At 34.3% G+C, this 24,660-nt stretch overlaps 1 protein-coding gene across 10 annotated transcripts in view; it reads right to left on the bottom strand.

Annotated features, from left to right (window-relative positions):
* GPHN (gephyrin) overlaps positions 1 to 24,660 on the bottom strand; it is a 546,412-nt gene that overhangs the window by 287,769 nt on the left and 233,983 nt on the right. For 8 of the 10 annotated variants that reach the window (XM_069596839.1, XM_069596838.1, XM_069596840.1 and 5 more), the window contains one exon: positions 14,642 to 14,734. In XM_069596839.1, coding sequence (XP_069452940.1) covers positions 14,642 to 14,734 — 93 coding nt within the window. Of the gene's footprint in view, positions 1 to 2,220; positions 2,260 to 14,641; positions 14,735 to 24,660 lie in introns of all 10 variants that reach the window. The other 2 variants (XM_069596846.1, XM_069596847.1) reach the window with 1 other exon arrangement.

Genomic DNA, 24,660 nt, shown 5'->3' with positions numbered 1-24,660 from the left:
AGAAAGTAAAATAGAGGTTACCAGGGGTTGTGGAAAGAAGGAATGAGGAGTTACTATTTAATGTACAGAGTTTCTATTTGGGATTTTGAAAAAGTTCTAGAAATCTACAGTGGTAATGGCTATACAGAATGGTGAAAGTATTTAATGCCACTGAATTGTACACTTAAAAATGATTAAAATAGTAAATTTGGTTGTGTGTATTTTATACATTTTAAAAAATCTACTGAAATAATTTTCTTGGTATTCCTAGAGCAGTCCTTTGGTTCACATTAATTTTACCTCTATTACTAAAAGAAAAGAAAAAGGAGAAAAGAATCAACTATGGATACCTTTTTCTCTATTTCCTGTTCATCACTCTCTTTTTAGCTTTCCCCTATTCCTTTTCTCTCTCATTTTTTGAAAAATAAAATAAAATTTAATATGGATACTCAGCATTTTCCGCACTTCATGCACAATGATGTGGATACATATGCACATAGAACACTTCAAGTCTACATACACACACATGCATGCATGTAAACACGTCCCAATTTAAATCTCCTTAGATTCCTGAAACTGAAAATTTCACAATTCTCTACTTCCTGTCTGATCTTGTCATTCATTTAAATATAAACGAATAAGACAATAAGCTTTACATGCAGATAATTTTTATTTCAATTTTTTCTAGATGCCAAATACTAATATCAATTTAAAAGTTTACCTACACACAAGAAAAGATAATCTAAAATCTAGGAGGAAAAGATAAATACATCAAAAGGATCTCTAAATGATAGTACATAAATTATGGAGTGGCAGAGAAATGATATTCTCAGGAAAAAATGGAGCAGAGTGGAAAGTTACTTTAATCTTACCTACAGAGAACTACAAGACAATTAAATTTATTATTTTTAGAGATGATACTTGAAAGTTTCAAAAAACCATTCTGGTCTTAACTAGAAAGGATAAAAGTAATAGGAGCAATTTATCCTCATGAAGCCCTGAAAAAATCAGGGAAAACAAATTAGAAAACAAATTTAATATATGGAAAATTACTGATAGATCCCACATACAAGGAACAAAAAGCACATAGTATGTGATATGAAAAGACAAACTGAAGCAAAGATGATAAATGATTTAGAAAGAAAAATCTATTCCTAAATAGAAGGAAGAATGTGGAGTTGTATAAAAAAGCAGAAAGGATAGTGGTAGTGACTTTAAGTCAGTTTAGGAGTAAATTGGACTAAAATAGTAAAGGATTTTCCATTGCTAAGATATGTTTGGACAATAAGTAGGCAACACTTCTCTTGGAAATAAAATCTGATTAGGATTACAAGACAACAGATGAACACCACCAGTGATTTAGCACAGAAGTATAAAGGAGGCAATATGGACCAAACAGCAAGTTGCATCGCTGAAGTACATAGGTGATAAATGCAATGTCTCAAGTCAACTAATTGGGCAGCCATGTGCAGCAAACAGGTAGAGAAGAACAGTAGTCAAGCATATTCAGTCAGCAGTCCAACTTAGTTGCACAAGGCAAGTGGAGATAGGTAACAGAAGTGTTAAACAATCAGAACCTACTTATAATATTACAGGCATAGACTCGGTAGGGCAAGATCAGGCAGACAGACAGCACAGCACTTGGAAGGCCACAGTAGAGAATGGTAGGAGAGCAGATAAACAATGTTGGGCAGTCTAAAAATGCTAAAATAGCAGATGAATATGTAGTATCAGGCCATTTGCTGATGGACAAAGCACCAGTGAGTGAAGAACGCAAATCATTCAGCAGATAAGTAATGGGGGCAAAAAGTAGAGACAAAAAATCAAAGGCAGTCAAACAGGAAGACAGAACAGCAGAGAAGCGATGACAGATCATCAGAAGCAGTTGGGTAGGGCAGTGAAAAGCTGTCAGCAGGGGAACAAAACACCATTCAGGAAAAGATGAGATTAAGAGTGAAGCAGTCTCCTGAATGGAGTGTCTTCCATCTAGGTAATAGTCATCAATAAGCTGCACATGAGAATCCACAAGAGAAATAGCACATAAATGGAGAGAGCAGATGGATCTGAACTCTGTTGCCCAGGGATACGAAATGACCCTAGAACATAGATACATAACAATCCACAAGGAAATTAAACAAATGGGATAAATGGGTCCAAGCATTTTTATGATGATAAAAGAAATCAAAACACTAAAAATTATTAATCTGGAAATGGTCAGCTGGGATTGAAGTCTTCGCTTACCCCTTTCTGGAGCCCACAAAATGGGAATGTTGGGAATTTCTGCAGCAGAAAAACAGAAGAGAAAAGGGATTTCTGACTCCCAGTTTGAGGAAAGCAGGTCAAATTTAGGGCTGTACAAACTGGTTCAGGGAAATAGGAACCAGTCTGAACCTTCTCCCTTCCTCAGAATCAAGCCACTCCTGAGGTTTGGGAAAGGTTTAGGAAGCCCTCACCCCATCAATCCCCACAACCTCCCCTTTCACACTTACCTCCAGTGCAAACAGTTTCCAGCAAGGAGGTACTTGGGAAAACTCATTCTCATCTTTACACCATGGCAAAATTTCAGGATGGCCAACTAATAGTCCTTCCTGTATAGGCCAGGTTCCTTCCTGTTCAATGGGATCCCTTCCACCCTTTGTGAGTGAGCAGAGGGGCCAGGTTACTAGAAACTACCTACCTCTTTGAAAGTGGATGAGAAAAGAAGCAGGGGTAGTAATAAAATAAATAGTAGTATTAGTAAATACCTTGATGATCTCATCAGTTGTCATGAATTTTAATTCCATTAAGATGCTGATGACTCTAAAAAAAAAATAGTATCTCCAGCCCAGACTTCTCTCAACTCCAGATGCCCATATCTAACTGCCAGCTTAACATCTCCATTTGGATATCTAAAGGCAGTTAGAAATTTCCATGACCAAAGTAAAACTCCTGATCTTCCTCCTCAGACCTACTCTTCCCATAGTCTTCTCCATTTCAGTAAATGGCAAGTCCATTCTTCTAACTGCCCAAGTCAAAGTCTTGGTATCTACACGGTAGGCACTCAACACATTTGATTCTAACAAGTGTTAATTACTATAGGGCAACTCCTTTTCCTTATTAAATTCTCAGAAAATTCTTCTGAAATGTTCTGACTTAAATTCTCTGAACACTCTTACATACTATGAGCTTCTGAATAACAGAGGAGATGCGTGTACATGGTAGGTGGGAATGTTCTAAATTAGAGGACAAATCTTGCCTGCCACTTGTCTTTTGCATGCCCTGTAATCTAATGTTAATCTTCAAATGTTTAGATGATTAAAAAAACTCAAAAGAAGAGTAATACTCCATGACACGTGAAAATTATGAGAAAGCCAATTTTAGTGTTCATAAATAAAGTTTTATTGGTGGCACAGCAGGGCCCATTTAGATATCATCATATAGCAGCTTCTGTGACAGGCTGGCATAGTTAAACAGTTATGATAGAGACTATAAAGCCCACAAAGCCTAAACTATTTATTATCTCTAAATATTTACTTCCTCTAGAGAATAAGTTTCCTGATCCCTCTTCTAAGGTATCTTATATTTAGAAGGCAAAGAGTAACAACTGAAGTTTGAACAAAGTTAAACTAGAGCATTATTTTTAATACTGCTGCTACTATTGCACAAGATACACCCATGAGGGAAGGTGCATTTATATTAGGATTGGCTTTCAGTATTATATAAAAGCAGATCTCTCATTCCTCTAGTTATTAATATTTAAGACTGATGGTGATATTCATTCATCACCCCACAGAGCAGTCCCATCTTAAGAGACAGGATACAGTATAGGTAAGCCTTGAAAAATACTAAAAAGGAAATATATGAGAAAGGGAAGTAAATAGGACCCACAAAGAGAACTCATATCAAAGTATGCATATCACATAATTATCCAAACCTCTAAATATCATGTTTAACAACAGTGCGAAATTAGTATAATGTGAATCTCTTTGAATCTCATCAATAGGGTTATACTAAAGTGTCTTCTTTTATAATTTAGGTCTCCTATAAATTACAGTGTTGAATCTTTGAGAGTGTGAGAAACATTATGATAAGATCGCATTTTTTTATGGCCATGCCACACAGCATGTGGGGTCTTAGTTCCCCAAACAAAGATCTAACCCTTGCCTCCTGCATTGGAAGTGGGGAGTCTTAATCACTAGACCACCACGGAAGTCCCATTTTTATACAATATTCAATACTAAGTTATTTTGTCATTGCTTCAAATTTATAGAAAAGCATTTAAAAGCACTTAAAAAAATTTTAAAACTAATCATCTCTTAATCAAAACTGACCTTTCTTCTCCTCTTATAAAGTTTCACCCTGAGGATTATTACATGCAAGAGTAATATATCATATGCTGCAATCAAACTTATGGAAGGAGTGAAGAAGTGGGGGACAAACACTTAAATTACCCCAGTGACATTCGTCACTATAATGCTATCTTCACAGAACGTTATAATATATTGCCTCTTATTAACTGGTCCTTCCAGCACAATCAATTGCTTCTTCTGCATTGTTGCCTTTGATATTTGATGTCTGTGTCTCTCTCTCTGAGAAACTGGTAACAGTTCATTCTCAAACGTCATACTTCCAACAACTTTACTGCTTCTATCTTCTCATCACCTTTTAAAGGAACTTGGATTCTTCCCGTAAATTCTCAGTTGTGTGCCTGTTATTAAGATTTTCTGAAATGGTTACTCTCTCTGTTGGATATTCACCTGCCAGTCTTTAATAGCAGCCATGGTCTTCTCAAATTCCAGTATGAGGAAATAATACTCGTAAAATTATGAGAATAATTGCAAAAATTTATTTCGTTGAGTCCATTTTCTTACTCCATATCAGTTTCCTTTTAGGCATGGCAATAACATGAAGTCACAGATATTCTGCTCTAATTCAGTGATAGAATTCTAAGAAGCTCAGAGGACTTGACAGATATAAGTCATCATATTACATTTTGTGTGAAAAGCGACATTAAGTCTGTTTCATGGATGAAGATCTAATAAAGGAAGATGAATTCACATTCTTGATTTCAGAAAATAAGAAAGGAAATTTCTGAAATCTTCATTCCTGAAACTATATCTCTAGATAAACACACTTTTAGTATTTTATATTAATATATGCAAAATATTTAATGATGTTTTCTTGTCAATGTCTTAGCATATATTTTATGGAACTATCCTACTATGCCGGCCTCTGTTCATTTTATGGGAGTAGGTTGTAAAATGGTGAGTTGGAACACTGGTGTCAAGGTTTTATTTCTCTGATAAATTCAAGGTAAAAATAAACATTTAGCATGTCATCTCTGCTGATTTTTCCTTTCCCACAACTATTCTATTGTATACCTTAGGTCCTATCTTACACGATTTTTTCCCCAGAGAAAAATTCTTTCAATACTTACTCAACCATTATCTTCTTCCTTTGTAAGCTAAAGTTCTTTCTGTTTAGATTATTGGTAATAATAAGAAATATCTGTGTAGTAAACAAAACGCTGCTTTTGGTGTTTTACTTACATTAACCCACCTAATATAACTACCCTATGAGGTAGGTACTCTTATTTTCTCCATTTTACACATAAGAAAACTGAGTAAAGCAAGTTGTGAAAGGTTACACGGTAGTAAGAGGTGAATCTAGGATTCAAATTCAAGTAGTCTGAGCTCTTAACCACTATGTTATGCTGCCTCACAAACAGTTATATGAGCAACGCTACTTTTCTAGTGAAAGCTTTAATTAGACATAGAATTTACCATAAAAAGTATGTTTGTACTCATATGCTTACTGATATGATTGATCTCTTTTCCCCATCAGGACCCCCCCTAAAAGCTGAGAACGTTCTGATGCAGAGTAAGCATGCAATTAAGAAATGTACTTAAGGGAAAAATGAAGATAGGATTTCATTTATGGGTTCTTCATATATGTAATGTTTCTTTTTTACCTTATGCTTGAAATTCCTAAATCCCCACCTCAAACAGCGATGTTCGCTTCACTCTGCCAGTGTTGCTATGTGGAATAAGGGCCTAACAACATGATTTTTAAATGCAACGTCACCTATTGCTCTAATCACCTAAATGGTCTAATGTTAAACCAGTTACTTTTCAACTGGGATAATTATGCTAAGGAGTTTTTTCTTTTAATGTATAAATAAAACAGAGGGTAAATGTCGTGGGTAAGGGGGCAGATTTGGACTTTCAAGTAATTAGAATTACACAAACAAGGGACTCTCACATGAAAGAATATGCAATTGAGGCGTTCACACAAGGGCTGGGAATGATAAAAGGGTCATGTTAGGACTTTCAACACAATGGCTTTTGAATTCTCCTTTGCAAACTCTTAAGATACTGTGATTTCTCTATTATTATATAGTAATTTTATATAAAACCTTAGGCCAACTCAAGGATAAGGTACACCACTGACAAAAATCTATCATAAAAAAAAATGTCTCGATGTCTTGATTATCAGATACATGCTATGCGCTAAGCTGTTCAGTCATATCCAACTAGCGGCCCCCTGGACCTTAGCTCGCCAAGCTCCTCTGTCCATGGAATTTCCCGGGCGAGAATACTAGAATGGGTTACCATTTCCTTCTCCAGGGGATCTTCTGGACCCAGTGATTCAGCCTGAGTCTCTTAGGTCTCCTGCATTGGCAGCAGGGTTCTTTATCACTGGCACCACCTGGGAAACCCTGGATTATAGGTATTGACTGAAAAGGTTTCTGGACTACAAAACTGGAACTTGGTGCTTCACAGCAGTTTAAATTTTACATACAAATAATGGTACTAGGTTTGTAGCTTACATTGGGATTTCAAAGAACAAAACAAAAACCAGGGCATAGAAACAACCTTCAAAAATACTGATGTTAGTCTTATTGGGGAATGTACATTTGAGTAAGTGCCAGTTTTCAAAAGGATCTACTTTTGATGACACGATTTTATGGCATGTATTTGTTGATAGTTGTCCTATGAATTTTGGCTTCTAAGGAATCTCTGTTGCTGTTTTTCATGAGATAGTACTACTCTAGCTGTTCTAAGAAAGAGATTAAAATAACATAGTTCCAGTTTATCCATCCTTCTTTGTAAAGTGAATCCTCTGCTCTAGCCAGGAAGATTTTCTTAATTTTATCTTTCTCATAGCTTGATCATACATTCTCCTTTCTTTCTTACTCCCATTGGTAATGTCTTCTCTCTGAATCTAAGTTCTATTTCTCTCCTTCAATTTTAGCTTAAATTCTACTCATACAAAAACTTTACTGATTGCTCACTTCTCTCTTAATCTTTTCCTATAAAGAATTTTTTTGGTCTAAATTGGCTAAACATTTCTAGTACTAAGTTTATATCACTTTGATTTGTCAGGTGACTATTTTAGGAATACATGTAGCTTAGTGTTTATTCAATAAAGCCCAAGATGCTTGATAAACACTTGTTAAATTGAACAAAGACTCTAAATGTTTTTTAGCAAACTGGTAGGTCACAAATGTGCCTAAACTCTAAGACATACACCACTCAAAAATTGGATAATGCACAATATAAACTCCAGATAAAAAGGACTATTACTAACAAATATCCTGAATGCTACATATTTGGGACATTTCAAGCCATATTTCAAAAACTTTAAACTCACAAAGGAACAAAATAAGTAGATTCAGACAGGATATCAGGAGAGATGCAATTACCCATAATCCACATATAATATAAACTGTTCTTTTTATTATTCTCATTTGCCTATGCCCTAAATTAGTAGTGAGAAAATGTTGACTAACATACTTAATTTTTAGACATATCCATCAGGTATGTTAATAGCTAACAACAGATATCAGATTGCAATGATTAGCAGCAGAAATATTTGGGATTATCACATTAAATTAGAGGTAATAGGTAATATTATTAATTAAATGTGGAAGAAAAAGGTAAAGGAAATAAAGAACATTTAATGAGGATCTACAAAGATGCCAGGCTTTACCTAAAATCCTTTTACATGCATTATTGTCACTTACTAGTTTGGATAACTCTGAGCAAGTCAATTAATTGATTTGTCCCAGTTTCTCCATATTTAAAATAGATACAACTCTAGTTAGTATCTGCCTCATATGGTTGAAGACTAAATGAATTAAAATTAAATGAGTTTAAAATAGCTCCTGACACATAGTAAGTGCTATATATATTTTCTAATTATTATCACTGACTACTTTTATTATCTCAGTTATTAGAAGAAACAACCTGGAGAGGTATGCATTAGCTGAGTGGATGAGTAAATTCAAGTTTGAACAGTTTAATTTGTTTTAACTTCATAATTAGTTAGTGGTAGAAGTAAGATTCAAATTCAGGTCTGTCTGATTCTACAGTGTTAGTATCATATATATATATATATATATATATATGTATATATATATATATATATATAATATGAGAAAGGTACATTACATCCCAACATATTTAGACAAAGGTAAGACATGTAAACATATTTCTCACATCCAGAACTATTTCAAAAAAATTAGAAAAAGAGATCCTTCAAAAACTGTAAAATATAACCTTATTTGGCCATAAAGGGACAGTATATTTTATTGAATCTGGTTTTTAAAATTTCCAGTATAAGTTTCTAGCATTCTGCTCTCTTACCAATTTCATATTGTTTAGTTATCCTATTTATACAGAAAAATTTTAATCTCAAAATTTTATTGCAATATGGTTACTTTTAGTTTTACCATGTATAACAGGTACTTTACTTTAGTTACAACAATTTTAGAATTACAAAATAAATATTCATACAGTTCTACAGTATCAGTATATGATATTTTAGGGAAATAATCTTTTCTAGAGAATATTAATATGCATTTGAAAGCAACTATGTAATTTAAATGATCTGCAATAGTGATCAAATTTTCTTTCAAAAACAGAAATTATTGGACATGATGTTTTGCTATGCTTCTGCTATAATGTAAAAGAGTTCTTCTGATCTTTAAAATGTTGAGTATTTACTATAAAGTGGTACTTTTAAATGTAAATTTTCACGAGTAACAAATTAAGAATAATTAACTCAGTAACTCAGGTCAATTATGTCTCTTTCCTTTTATTTACACAGTATTCTTGTTTTTTAAGTATTAAAATGTAAGAAATGATTAATGACCACATACAATGATAGCTGTCATAGTATAAGTAAGTAAGTAAGTAAGTAAGTAAGTAAGTGAAGTTGCTCAGTCATATCTGACTCTCTGTGACCCCGTGGACTGTAGCCTACCAGGCTTCTCCGTCCATGGGTTTCTCCAGGCAAGAATACTGGGGTGGGTTACCATATCCTTCTCCAGGGGATCTTCCTGCCCCAGGGATCGAACCCGGGTCTCCCGCATTGGAGGCAGACGCTTAAAATTATGAAATATATAAATATTTGTAGAAAGGCTTAGAAAGCAATCTTTTTCAAATAAACATACACATTTTAAGATATAAACAAAATATGTATTGTGAAGTTCATAATCTTTTCCTAGAAATTCATCCTTTGTACCAGATTATCACTGTCAGAGTTAGTCATTTTGCCAGGTGCCTCTTCATTTACAAAATGAACCATAAAAACCCTTTTAAATAAATATCTTTTACATAAAATTTATAATTTCCTGACATTTTGTAATTCTTCCTTTAGTCTGATTACTTCAAAATGACAAATTTGATCAGGACAGTTCTTAGAAGGCACTACTAAGAAAAATTGGAGAAGGCAATGGCACCCCACTCCAGTACTCTTGCCTGGAAAATCCCATGGATGGAGAAGCCTGGAAGGCTGTAGTCCATGGGGTCGCTGAGGGTCGGACACGACTGAGTGACTTCACTTTCACTTTTTACTTTCATGCATTGGAGAAGGAAATGGCAACCCACTCCAGTGTTCTTGCCTGGAGAATCCCAGGGACAGGGGAGCCTGGTGGGCTGCTGTCTATGGGGTCGCACAGAGTTGGACACAACTGAGGTGACTTAGCAGCAGCAGCAGCACTACTAAGAAAAATATTTAAGACTGAAACAATGTTTAACAAATCCAATAATTTGATCAATTTTGAAAGTTCAAAATTTTATATATTATCTATATGAGGGATCTTTTATTTTTATTATTCCATATTGTCTACTGAGACAATGGGGCAATACACTTTACTGTGGAAGAAAAGTGTTCTTTCCTTGCTCCTTCTCAGATTAAACATTTAAGAAATGAAACTAACATGATTTCAAATTACTAAAGAACAAATGGTAAAAATAAATTTCAAAAGTCAGCTAAAAACGTGAATAAAGATGACTAATTTTCATCTAACAGACCTGAGGTTGGCAAACTTTTTCTGCAAAGGATCAGACAGTAAATAATTTAGGCTTATATGGTTTTCATTCAACTATTCTGTTCTGCTATCACAGCCATAGGCAATAGGTCAATGAAAGAGTATGACTATGTTCCAATAAAATTTCACTTATGGACACTGAAATACAAATTTCAAATGACTCTCATATGTCACAAAATATCATTTTCCTTTTGATTTCTTTCAGTCATCTAGAAGAAATCAAAATATGCTCTTAGTTCACAACTCATACAAAAAAAATACAACAAGCTGAATTTTGCCTTCGGGCCATAGTTTGCTGACCCATGCGATAGACTGAGTTGAGAATAGGGATCGTGTCTTATTCATTTTTTAACCCCAGCACCCAGCATGGCATAAGACACATATCAAGGATTAAAAACAAAATATCTGATAAGTGAATAAATAAATGAGATTTAAGATGCATGCTAGGATTTTAATTAACTCTTTAATTCATAATCATAATAATACATTACTATACAACCCTTTACTCTGGTGTAGCTTAGTACTATGAACATGCTAAAACTTAATTTTACCTAACAAATATTAAATAGTGTAATATTTTCTAATTTACCAAAATATCAAACATTTCTTTGTAATCATATAGATGTTCTTTTTAAAATAAATGTTTTTAATCTTTTATTTTCTTCTAGACTTTAATTCTAAAAGACCTTCACTTTACCTCACTTATACATCCTTAATTATACTTTTACTTTTAAGAATAATGAAAGATTCTTCATGTAATAATACCTATTTTGGATATATAAACTTTTAAGTGATAGTGGAACATGAAGATATAATACTTTGTATACCAATGAGTTCTTATGTTCTATATAACTACAAATTTCTATTACTTCCATTTCACCAATGTCAACAGATTATCCAACCTTTATCAGTTCACAGAAAACATAATCTATTACTAAAAAATAAGCTTTTTATATCAAAAAAAAACTCTAAAAAGTTGTACAGTAGGGATTATTATGTTACTATATGTAAGCTTTGATAATATCTCATGTTTAGAGGAAGGGAGGGGACCAGCAGGCATGTGACTATCAGATGAACCACATTCTAAGATATGGTGCCAAAAAGCAGAAACAAATTCATAATTTAGAAAAGTCAATTTTGATTGTCTTAGATATAAAATATATAAATAGGATATACTTTACTGAAGTTGCTATTCCATTTTTCTGTTAATAGATCTGGATAAGGCTATTAAACTTTTCATTTTCTCTAAGGTTCATATTCAGTGACAATAACTTTAGATTGCTTTCTTTTAATCATTCAATTCAGTATTTTTCACCTTCCCCTTTTTCTAAACAACCCACAACTTGTACTTTGTGTTTGTAGATCAAACTAATTACTTACAATTACTGACTTAAGGGAGAAATTTTATATTATTTTACCCTCATCACTAATATTTGTGGTTTCCGTCAATAACTTCTGATTCTATTTAAAAAGATTTGCAAACGGTTGTATATAGGCACATATGGTTATCAATATGTTTCCCTTTTTAGGGACAATTATCTAAGACAAATAAGATAAAGACAAGTAACTATATTATTACAGGCACAAAATTATATTTCAGGAGTACTAGCTGACATCCCAGTACTATGTTTTAGATATTATAAGAATTGTAACTATTTAAAGATTAGAAGAAATTAGTAGAATTATTTTTGAGTGGTCAGATGGCTTTTACAGTTATTTTTCAAAGGCTTAACAGTGCTATGGACTTTTGCTGTAGATGACCATACTCTTCTGTGTATGTGTATGTGTGTATAAAAATATGATATTTACAATCAGTCACTTGTTTTCAAAAACAGATATTATGGAAGACATAATTACATGTATTTTAAACTCATTAAAAACAAGCCTAATACAAATTTTAGCCAGCAACTGCTATAGGCATATACAAATATAAGAGCATCTCTAGGGTTTTCTGAAAAACTTCAATGAATAATAAAGAACCTCTCAATTTCTGATATAAGGCCATATACAAGGTAATGGAAAGACACAGACTCTTGTCAACAGCAAAAGAAAAAAAAAAAGTTGGGGGCTAAATCTATACTAGAATGATAGAATTTCAAGACCTCTAGTTTATATGGAGATAGAAAAGATAAAATATGAAGCTTACTACATCAAAATATTTAAAAATTTAACAAGATCACAAAGAATGCATGAATACTTCACTATATGACTGTTTTTGTCCATTTGATATTTATATATAAAAAAATACCATAGATTTGTCCACTTTGGTAGTTATGCAATAACTAATTTAAAAAATTAACCCTTTATTAACTAAAAGATAAAAATATCTTTTAGTATTCTTAGCAAAAATAGTTCTCATTCAATCCTCACAACTACCCTGGTAGACAGGCACTTTCATTTCCCTCACTTTATTGGAAACTGAGGCACAAAATGGTTTAATGACTAGTGTATGGTTACCACGCCGTAAGTAGCAGAGCCAGAATTTAAAAGTGTGATTTTGCAACCTAGTGTTCTGGAATAAACTTGGAACTCCAGGGAATACAAAATACTTGGTGATGCAAATTATCTTCTCCTAATTAAAAATAATACTGTTAACTGGTTGTGAATGAATTCTATAGTAACTTTTTTCTACTTTTATGATATAAAAATAATATTATGAAAATATCAAGCCATTACATAAATAATAGGGATATATAAAACCAAAGTTATTTACTTAAAACACTTAACACTCAAACTTCAAAAATTAAGTTCTTCACATATGTAGGTGATTTTCTCACAAACAAAACATAAACACACCTCTAGAGGAGATGGCTTACCTCCAATTTTATCTTTTTAAGTTAGTCTCACAGTTTAAAAGAAATGAAAAAATTGGCCAAAGGATCATTTCCCCTAAGGACTCAAGAGCTATGTAAGAATGACTTCCTTTTTTTTCTTTCTTTTTAAAAAAAATTAATTTATTTATTTTAGTTGGAGGCTAATTTATAATATTGTAGTGGTTTTTGCCATACATTGACATGAATCAGCCATGAGTGCACATGTGTCCCTCATTCCGAACCCCCCTCCCACCTTCTTTTTTAAGTACTGGAAGCTAACAATCTTCCAATACAACTCTATTGTGATTGCTTTAAAAACAAAACCATTATATTTATAAGCCTAGTTAGAATAATATCTCTAAAATTTCTGTGATTTTTACATAGAAAAATAGAAATTATTTTACAATCTGTTAAAACAATTTACATTTTCACATACTAGAGCAGTGGTACCCAAAGTCTGGAAGCATGGTTTATGGGCCAGCAACATGCGCATTACCTGGGGCCTTACCAGAAACACAAATTCTTGGGACCCACTGCAGATTTACTGAATCAGAAACACTGTGGGTAGGATGCAGCAATCTGTTTTACCTTTGATGGGGGTACAGGCTAAAGTTTGAAAACTTCTATATTAGAGTAAGTAGGACAATAATTATTTAATAGGTACAGAGCAAAAATATCTTGCTGTGAATAAGACAGTAGACACAATGGGATACTGACTTGAAAATGTTTTAAAAAGAAACAAAACAAAACAGCTAACAGTAAGTTGAAATTCAGCCAAGAAACAGTTTTTGAAAAGTGAGTGAAACAATGTCTAAGTATGAACATAAGTCTGCATATGACACTAAAGTTACAGCTGAAGTTTATGGCTGCTTTAAAAACAAAGAAAGACTTTTCCCCTTGTATCACTTAGCGCTGTCTATTCTTCATTCTTTCCCCCCCTTTTTTTTTCCTGTGCAAGGTTGAAGGTGATTCTTAAGGCATAGTCTAGATACTGATTTTGCTTCTTGGCTTATTAAATTCTGCATTTAAATTCACATTTTAAATTATGTAATATATAACTTTTTCATCAAATACTATAAAATTGGTCTAAATATGCTATTGGAGTCATTCTACTTGAGACCAATGACAAGGGTTTCTAAAGAAAAAAGGAATCAAATATATTTTGAATTACATTAACACAGCACATCAGACCAGATGCCATGCTGAGTCAGAGTTCTGCTATCACTTCCTTTGGCAATATATGCCTCAAATTCAGCCGATACCACAGACCATTGAGCAAATGCAAGATTACCTTCTGGACCAATTCAATCTTCCTCATTTTAGATAATATCTAGTTTAAGTCAAAGAAAAGAAGTCAAGAAACTTTTTTTAAAAAATGTAAATATTCAACCACTGCAAAATGTTCCCATTCTTAGAACCACAGATGTCGTTTCTGTCTAGCAAAATTACAAAAACCATACAAAAAAATTAAAAGGACTGAAAATCACATGAATAGTCTACTTCTTGAATATCAGAAAAGTATATACTATCTCACCTCTGGAGTGACATCTCGTGGTGCAAACCCTGTTCCTCCAGTTGTTAATATCAAATTAAGTTCCTTTTCATCACACCAATCTATCAGGGTTTCCTGAAAGAAAACGATAATATTGTCACATGCAGAAGGGTTTGCTTGCCTACTCAAAACATCCACATACTGGAATACTTTGCATTCAGTGAGGAAACAGATTCAACACTCATGAGAAAAATCTGAGGTTTGGGGTATTTATTTTATTGATCATAGAAAATGAAGATGCAATCATTGAATTCTTGAAAGTAAATGAAACTCAGTGAACAGCATAAATATGTTTTAATTAATGCTCATTATGCCTTTAAATAGGATATCTGGAGATATTTTCAGTCATTCAAAATATATTAGGGTTAAAAAAATTGAGCACTGTGTGTTAATTAAATGATCTCACTATTTCATAAGTATAGCAATCCTGTCAGGCAAATATTCATACTTAAATTTTACATTTAAGGAAACAGACTCATTCATTTTTTTTTTTTAGTTAATGGACTCAGAGAGATCAAGAAATGTACTTGCTCATGGGCTCACAAACTAGAAGGGGAAATATTTAGAATTTAAACTTAGATCTGTTGGACCATCAAGACATGTTCCTCTATATTCTGCCTGTGATTGACTCAATATTTTTTTTTTCTTTTGGCTAGTTTCAAGTTGTTTAAGAAAGTTTTACATTCTTGAGAATTTATTTTACATAGTTGCCGAAAAGGAAAGGTGTAGGAATAAATGATTGCTTAAAGTTACTTTTTTCCTCACACCAACACTATGACACTTAGTTGAGATTAGAGTTACATACCACAAAATTGTGCAGTTGGTAGAGACCTTGGTAGATTTGCCTTTTCAATTTACAGACAAGACAAGTGAGGTGCAATGTAGTTAAATAATTTACTCAAAGTTACCTGGTTAATTTTGTAAAGAACAGGACAAGGATTTCTGCTATAGAGGATCTCTCTTTCTATTGCTAGTTCTATTCATCCATCCTACATTTTAACTATGAACTGTTCATTTAAATTGTAATTAAATACTTGCTTTGGTATTTTACTGTTTCATTTCCTTTATACAATCCAGTTCCAAAATTTAATAATACAATTATATCATTTATGTGTTGATAATCAGATGTGAAACATCAGTAACAGGCTGATAGAGTGTTAGTCGCTCAGTCGTGTCCGACTCTGCAACCTCATGGACTGCAGCCCCCAGGTACCTCTGTCCATGGAATTCTCCAGGCAAGAATACTGGAGTGGGTAGCCATTCTCTTCTCCAGGGAATCTTCCTGACTCAGGGATCAAAGCTGAGTTTCTTGTATTGCAGGCAGATTCTTTACTGTCTGAGCCACCAGGGAAGCCTTAATAGGCTGATATACATACACATATGTGTGTATATATACATACATACATATACAAAAGTAAATAAGTAAGGCTGATACTTATATGTAAAATACAGTGTTCCCAGTTCTCAAATTCATTGGTAATCCAAAATGCAGGATAATTATTCAGAAGGACAATTCAAGATTTTTAAATGATTTTTTTCCTATTCTCACTCACACTACTGATATAGTTATAATTTTGTTCTGAGGAAAGCTCACACACAAATTATCAACGGTTATTTAATAAAGGTGATTATGTGGTAATTTCATAAATCAAAGTGTTTATTTAAGAATTAGAAAAGCAAAAATACCCATCATTCCAGTGTACAAACAAAATTGAGAACCAGTTAAGAATATGTTCAAGTATTTGAAAAGCAATATTTTGTTGTCCAAAGTAGCTGTGTGATGTAAAACAGTTTCAACTAAACAAAAATTTTATTAGGACTTTTGACTTTTTAAGAGAAACTAGCACTCCAGTACTCTTGCCTGGAAAATCCCATGTGTGGAGGAGCCTGGTAGGATACAGTCCATGGGTCACAAAGAGTCGGACACGACTGAGCAACTTCACTATCACTTTTCACTTTCATGCATTGGAGAAGGAAATGGCAACCCACTCCAGTGTTCTTGCCTGGAGAATCCCAGGGACGGGGGAGGCTGGTGGGCTGCCGTCTATGGGGTCGCACAAAGTGGGCCACGACTAAAGCGACGTAGCAGCAGCAGCAATCTTATCATTCATGCAACTGGTCTCCAAAACAGAAGGATTCCTTGTCAATCATTAACAGAGAATATGAATATTCCAGGCATCTAGTAGTGATTTATTTATTTAACATATCAATTCATTTATTTAACAAGAGAATATTTCAGGGCATACTTTTATTCAGGCACTTCATTAGATAACAGGTTTGCAAAGATGAATAAGCTATAATCCCTGGCCTAAAGGGTTCAGTTAGAGTTGCTCCGAGTCTGCAGTTGTGAAGAACTGTGCTACTAAAAGTATCACCTGTTTCACTGAGAGCTTGCTAGAAATACAGAATCGCAGTTCCCATCCAAGACCTACTGACTTAAGATCTACATTTTTAGAAATACTCGTTGAAAGGCTATTTGCACGTTAAACTGGACGAAACCATGCTTTCTAACCATGTACCACTCAGAATATCGTGAATCTTTTCTTCTATCACGTTAGATCACCTGAAAGATTTATCTCATCACATTTTTCTCTGCACCTAAAAGATACCTTTCATTTTGAAATATACTTTAATATTTGGCTACTACCAGGTAGAAAGTCATTGAGGATTTCTACATTAACCATCATTATGAAAAATTCCTCTGTAGCTGCTGCAAAATTGAAGCTGAGGGCATTTTCTATTTTTAATTATTATTTTCCATTACGTGAAAGGTGTTTCTTTAAAAACTTACTGCCTTGAACTTACAGATCAGCATAGTAGAATCAAGCTGCATCAAAGAATTTCTGCCTCTCCGTATCTAACAAGTATAAACAAAAAGAGCAAAAACTAGAGGAAAAAAAACTTCCACCAGCAATGATCACATGGGAAAAAACATATAGCTCTATGTCATAAATCTCAAAAGTTGTGGTTAATGACAGAAATAAAATGTGTTTGAGACAGACAGGCTGAGACTCCTAATTCTACTCGTGCTCCCAAAAGTCATAATGGCGATCAAAATCATAAAAATTCTCACTAGTAACTTCAAATCAAGAGAGATGTAAATTGAAAGAAATGATTTTTTTCATCTTAAAAGCAGCTGCTGAGAGAAACAAATGAAATGAGCCATGAAATCTCTGTGATCAGTTTGAATGTTCCAGGAACAAATGCACACTGAATCAGGGAACTAATCTGAATCTGAGAAATCTATTGTTCAGTCACTAAGTGGTGTCCAGCTTTTTGTGGCTCCATGAACCGTACCACGCAGGCTCCTCTGTTCTCCACTCTCTCCTGCAATTTGCTCAAATTCATGTCCACTGATTCTGTAATACCATCTAACCCTCTCATCCTCTGCCACCCCGTTTTCCTTTTGCCTCCATTCTTTCCCAACATCAGCTTCCCTAGTGGCTCACTGGTAAATAATATGCCTGCAATGCAGGAGACCTGGGTTTGATCCCTGGTATGGGAAGATTCCCTGGAGAAGGGAAAGGATGCCCACTCCAGTATTCTGGCCTGGAGAATTCCATAGTCCATGGGTTGCAAAGAGTCAGACATGACTGAGTAACTTTTACTTTCACTTTCCAATCTTTCCCAACATCAGGGTCATTTCCAATAGCCAGCTCTTCACATCAGATGGCTAAAGTATTGCAGTGTTGGCTGCAGCATCAGTCCTTCCAGTGAATATTCAGGGTTGATTTCCTTAAGGACTGACTGGTTTGATCTTCTTGTAGTCCACAGGGCTCTCAAGAGTCTTCTCCAACACCACAACTGTAGTCCACAGGATTCTCAAGAGTCTTCTCCAGCACCACAATTCAAAAGCATCAATTCTTTGGCACTCAGTCTTCATTATAGACCAACTTACTCCTTACATGATTACTGGAAAAACCACAGCTTTGTCTATACAGACCTTTGTCGAAAAAACGATGTCTCTGCTTTATAATACACTTCTAGGTTTGTCATAGCTTTTCTTCCAAGGAGGAAGCATCTTTTAATTTCATGGCTGCAGTCACTGTCCACTGTACACAGTGATTTTGGAGCAACTGTCACTGCTTCCATTTTTTTCCTCTTCTATTTGCAATAAAGTGATGGGACCAGATGCCATGATCTTAGTTTTTTGAATATTGAGCTTTAAGCCAGCTTGTTCGCTCTCCTCCTTCACCCTCATCAAGAGGCTCTTTAGTTTCTCTTCACAATCAGCCATTAGAATGATATTATCTGCATATATGAGTTTGTTGATATTTCTCCCAGCAATCTTGATTCCAGCTTGTGATTCATTCAGCCTGGCATTTTACATGATATACTCTTCATATAAGTTAAACAGCAAGGTGAAAATATAAATCCTTGTTGCACTCCTTTCCCAATTTTGAACCAGTCCATTTCTTCATGTCTGGTTCTAACTGTTGCTTTTTGACCCACATGCAGGTTTCTCAGGAGACAGGTAGGGTTGTCTGGTACTCTCTCTTTAAAAATTTTCCACAGTGATCCACACAGTCAAACGCTCTGGTGTTTCATGCCCCTTCGTGGCTCACAGCTTTGTTGTGGCAAATGGGCTTGCATAACTCAATGAAGCTATGAGCCATACCATGAAGGGTCACCCAAGACAGACGGTAATAATGAAGAGTTCTGACAAAACATGGTCCAATGGAGAAGGAAACGGCAACCGACAGTATCCTTGCCTGGAAAACCCCATGGATGGTATTAAACCTAATGATATCCTCACATAATAGTAAGTTAAACCCTTATTTAGGTACAAAAACTCTATTACTGGACATTTAATAAAATCTCACAGAGGAAAAAAAGGCAATTCCAACAAAGATGGTATGTAGTCTCTGGTTCCTCACTTCCTCTATTTTGCTTTGTGCAAGTCTGTCCAGATCTGATATAGTCTCTAGGTTTGTCATAGCAGTAGTTTATGAAATAAGCTCATATTGAGGACTGGGTGTTGTTCAAGAAGGTTTTTTTTTTGGTAACCATATAATAAATAGAAATTTGAAGGCATGTAGAAGGAAATAGCAACCCACTCCAGTGTTCTTGCCTGGAGAATCCCAGGGACAGGGGAGCCTGGTGGGCTGCCGTCTATGGAGTCACACAGAGTCAGACACAACTAAAGTGATGCAGCAGCAGCAGCAGCAGCAGAAGGTAGTTAAAAGGAAATATAACAGTGCTAACATCCTTATCTTTCAACTTTGTCTAAGGTTTAAAAAGTTAAAACTATGACTGTAAGCTATTAATGATTTTCTTATTTATTTTTTAACTTTAGAGATCTTGGTTTAGCAAATAATATCTCTAGTAATATGCCTTTTCAATACACTTTCTTTTGCCTCTATTTAAATGAAATAAAATGCTATTTTGTATTAGCTTTAGAGAATTATTATAAATTCATATAGCTATATCTTTTACTCAATTAAGCATTCTTCCATCTATAATACAGGCATAGAAAGATTTCAGGTTTTTTATAATTAATCTTAATGGTTATTTCTGGGTAATTAGAATTTTGAAGTGCATTTTATTTTTTACTCCCACTTTAACTTTTTGCATCTTTAGAATCCTTCATAATTTGCATGTATTTTTAAAAATTAAACAGATTTTTAAAATTGAATTTTCTGTTGTGTATCAGGAACTAACATAGAATTATAGGTCAATTATACATCAACATCAAACAAACTTAAAGAAAAAGAGATCAAATTCATGGTTAACAGAGGCAGGAGGTGGTTAAAAGGGGAACTGGATGAAAGTGGTCATAAGATACAAGTTTCTAGGCATAAAATAAATACTAGGGATAAAATGCATAACATAACTATAACAAACACTGCTATACATTATATATGAAAGCTGTAAATCATTAGATTTCTTATCACAAGGCAAATTTTTTCCTATTTCTTTAATGTATCTATTCACTAAACTTACTGTGGTAATTTCATGATAAATATGTGTCATATTATTATGCTGTACACTTTAAATTTATACAGTGCTATATGCCAACTATATCTCAATAAAACTGGGATAAAAATGGAATCTCCTGGTATTAGTTCATCATTCTGATAGCTAGTATCTTATTATCTCATTTTTCCCTCATTTTTAACTATTTCAGGTCTTCCCTGGTAGCTCAGATGATAGCATTACAAAAAATGTAATGCTAATCACTACATTTAAACATTCCAAAGTTATTCAGAAGACCAGGGTTAGATCCCTGGATTGGGAAGATCCCTTGGAGTAGGAAATGGCCTCCACTCCAGTATTCCTGCCTGGGAAATTTCATGGACAGAGGAGCCTAGTGGGCTACTGTCCATGGGGTCACAAAAAGTCAGACATGACTGAGCACCTAACACTTTCACTTTTAGCCAGTGCGGAAACAAATTTTATACGCAACAACAATTCATATGCTATTGTGAAAGACTAAATATGACCATATATTCTTTATAGGTCCTCCTATTAAGAGGTGGAATCTATTTCTCTGAGGTTTGCATCTCCGCTGGACTTGTGACTTTGGTCAACAGAATGGGGCAGAAGTCATGAGGTGTGAGTTCTGAAGCCCGATATCTAAAAGGACTTCACAGTTTCTACCTTCACTCTTTGGTAAATTTCTATTACCATGACCAGAAGTCCAGGCTAAATAATGGAAAGGTCAGAGATATTGTGGAGAGAAAGGCCTAGCGGAACAGAGAGCAGTAAGGACCTAGAAACCTAAGCGAGCTCATCTTAGATTCTACAGCCATAGCTGAGCTGATTAGTTATTTCAGCCGTATGAGTGATTCCAGGTAAGAGAAGATGATATACTACATGAATCAGGCAAATACAGATTCATTAGAATTAACAAGTCACTGTTGTCCTAAGTCACAAGATTTTGTGGTGGTTTTAATGTAACAATAAACTTACTACTTTCATAATTAGCATCTTTGCATCCTTCTCTTTCTCTGGCTATCTCTAATTTATATCTTACTAATCATAAGTTTATACACCCTTTATAATAAACTTCCACATAGCTTTGAAAGTGGACTTGACGTGAATTACATATAAATAAATTGGCATAAAGTCTCAAGAAAGTGACTGTTTCAGTTAATCATTCACTTTGAGAAACAATCCAATGCCTAGCATAGGCCAGGAAAATGTAGGTATGGGGCAAAAAGGGGGCATAACAAATGTCCTTAATATCAAAGAGCTCAGAAGTATGAACTAATTAATATAATGTACATCACTTTATCAAGGTGAGTGCTATGAAAGAGGGATGCCCATGTTAAGCAAACTTTTTCACAGTATTATATATTTTAAAATATATAACATTTTCTTCATTACTAGGATGAAAACATCACTCCACAAAAGTTTTGAAATATTTCTCTCTTGCCCAAGAGCAAAACTCCCAGTAAAGAGAAAAGTGGGACCGTCATAGAGAGAAGAGGAAACACGTTTTACAAGCCACCATTCTCTACATCCACCTGAAGTTGAATATTTAACTAGATCTAAATCTAAGATAATAGATTTTCTTCTTTTCTCTACATTTATCGATGGAAACATGAATCACTGAATTAAGCAGACCTCACCAATATAAAACATTTCAGAAATGTCATATTTTTCTTCAGTTTATTAAATAGCTATGAAATAACCAACTAAAAAATTCCTATCTGTGCATAATGAGACACAGTTTTAGGGTCATCTCAGTAAAGTCTCCTCTAATTCCTCCAGGCAATCTGTTCCCCACATGTGTTCCTACTCACTCCTTTGGAAAGCACTTTTCATAGTTTACTAACACTTACATGTTCAAATGTCTCATCTCTGAGATTGATCTTCAAAAGTTTGATCATGCATCTCTATCAGTGAACAATTGCTGAATGTTATTTTCATATTACTGGATGAAAGCATTTAGCATATCACACTTAAATAGAAATTTTTAAAAATGAGATAAACATGATACAATATTTTAATTTTTTTCATTTTACTGAACTAATTAAATGTGCAAAATATTCTTCTCACTAATTTTGTGTGAAAGCAATGTGCTTAAATATTCATTATTTTAGAAAATTAGAAAATCTTGGTTTGATATTTTGTGATATAATAATTAAAAAGTAAAATATCATTTTAAAAGATAAGTAGAGGGAAACAGAAGAAGCACTTACTAAATCATTACACAACATTTATTTTCAATCTCATCCATCAAACATGCATTGCATTTTTGAAATGGGATTAATACGTTTCTACCTTTTAAGATATTAGTTCTTTCTACAAAGTAATTGGAAGATATTACTTTTAAAATATTAACAAATGGGTTCAAAACCCACTAAAACTCTTCAAATAGAAACGTTTTAAATGGTTTAAAATTTTGTCTCCTAGATTTTTTTTAACGTATGCAGTTACTAGTTTATATAAGTGACACAGTATCATTTCCATTACCAAAGAGCTTAATGTGAACAATTTTAATTATCCAAGTATCTTAAGCATGTCTTAATACTGTAGGAAATATTTCCTAAGATATTCTTTCATGTTTTTTTCTGCAAATTGTTTTCTGAATTACTTTAACTTCTCATTTATTTTTCCAAGCTGATTCTCCCATTATGCATATTTTAGTATCACCATCCCTGGTGGCTCAGATGGTAAAGAATCTGCCTGCAATGCGGGAGAGCTGGGTTTGATCCTTATGTCAGGAGGAACACTCCAGTATTCTTGCCTGGAGAATTCTGTGGACAGAGGAGCCTGGCAAGCTACAATCCATGGGGTTGCAAAGAGTCAGACACTATTGAGTGACTAACACACACAGTATCTTCTTATCTGTATATATGTATTCAGTTCAGTTGCTCAGTCGTGTCCGATTCTTTGTGACCCCATGAATCGCAGCACGCCAGGCCTCCCTGTCCATCACCATCTCCCGGAGTTCACTCAGACTTACGTCCATAGAGTCCGTGATGCCATCCAGCCATCTCATCCTCTGTCGTCCCCTTCTCCTCCTGCCCCCAATCCCTCCCAGCATCAGAATCTTTTCCAATGAGTCAACTCTTCGCATGAGGGGGCCAAAGTACTGGAGTTTCAGCTTTAGCATCATTCCTTCCAAAGAACACCCAGGGCTGATCTCCTTTAGAATGCACTGGTTGGCTCTCCTTGCAGTCCAAGGGACTCTCAAGAGTCTTCTCCAACACCACACTTCGAAAGCATCAATTCTTCGGCACTCAGCCTTCTTCACAGTCCAACTCTCACTTCCATACATGACCACAGGAAAAACCACAGCCTTGACTAGACAGACCTTAGTCAGCAAAGTAATGTCTTTGCTTTTGAATATGCTATCTAGGTTGGTCATAACTTTTCTTCCAAGGAGTAATTGTCTTTTAATTCCATGGCTGTAGTCACCATCTGCAGTGATTTTGGAGCCCCCCAAAATAAAGTATGACACTGTTCCCCCATCTATTTCCCATGAAGTGTACTATCTGGACTTAATATCTCTTTCTCTGGTTGTTTTTGGCTTTGTCATCTACTTCAAACCATTTTAAAGTTAATATTCTAAACTATATTTCCCTAAAACCTTTTGTAAGTAACTTGTCTTCATTCAAGAAAATAACATATTTTCTAAATATTTGTTAATACAGCTGAAGCTTTCACCAAGTTCTTTAAAAAGTAAATGCAAACAATAGCAACAGCACAGCAAGTGATTAAAATGAGAAGTATAAGTGCCTGGGATATTTGGGTGGGGGGGTGTAAAGATAAGAAGCAAGCAGGTGACTTTATCCAAGGAGTAGTCACCCATTATTTTTCATACATTCCTATTTTTCATTTGCATATAAATGAAAACTAATATTTTGTTGTATTTTAAATTATAACTTGTTCTTCTCATACACCCACAAAAAAGTCAACCCAGGTGCCATTTCAAGCTAATTGTATCTTTGGCTCACAAGAAAGTGAGGGCTGTTGTTTTATTCAAGTGATCTAATTCTTAACTCCTGGACCAATTTCAGTTTATTTCTATTCATTTAGATATCAAATAC

The sequence above is a fragment of the Ovis canadensis genome, chromosome 7 (genome assembly GCF_042477335.2).
Source record: "Ovis canadensis isolate MfBH-ARS-UI-01 breed Bighorn chromosome 7, ARS-UI_OviCan_v2, whole genome shotgun sequence".
Lineage (NCBI taxonomy): Eukaryota > Metazoa > Chordata > Mammalia > Artiodactyla > Bovidae > Ovis > Ovis canadensis.
This window is presented reverse-complemented; position numbering and strand designations above follow the sequence as displayed.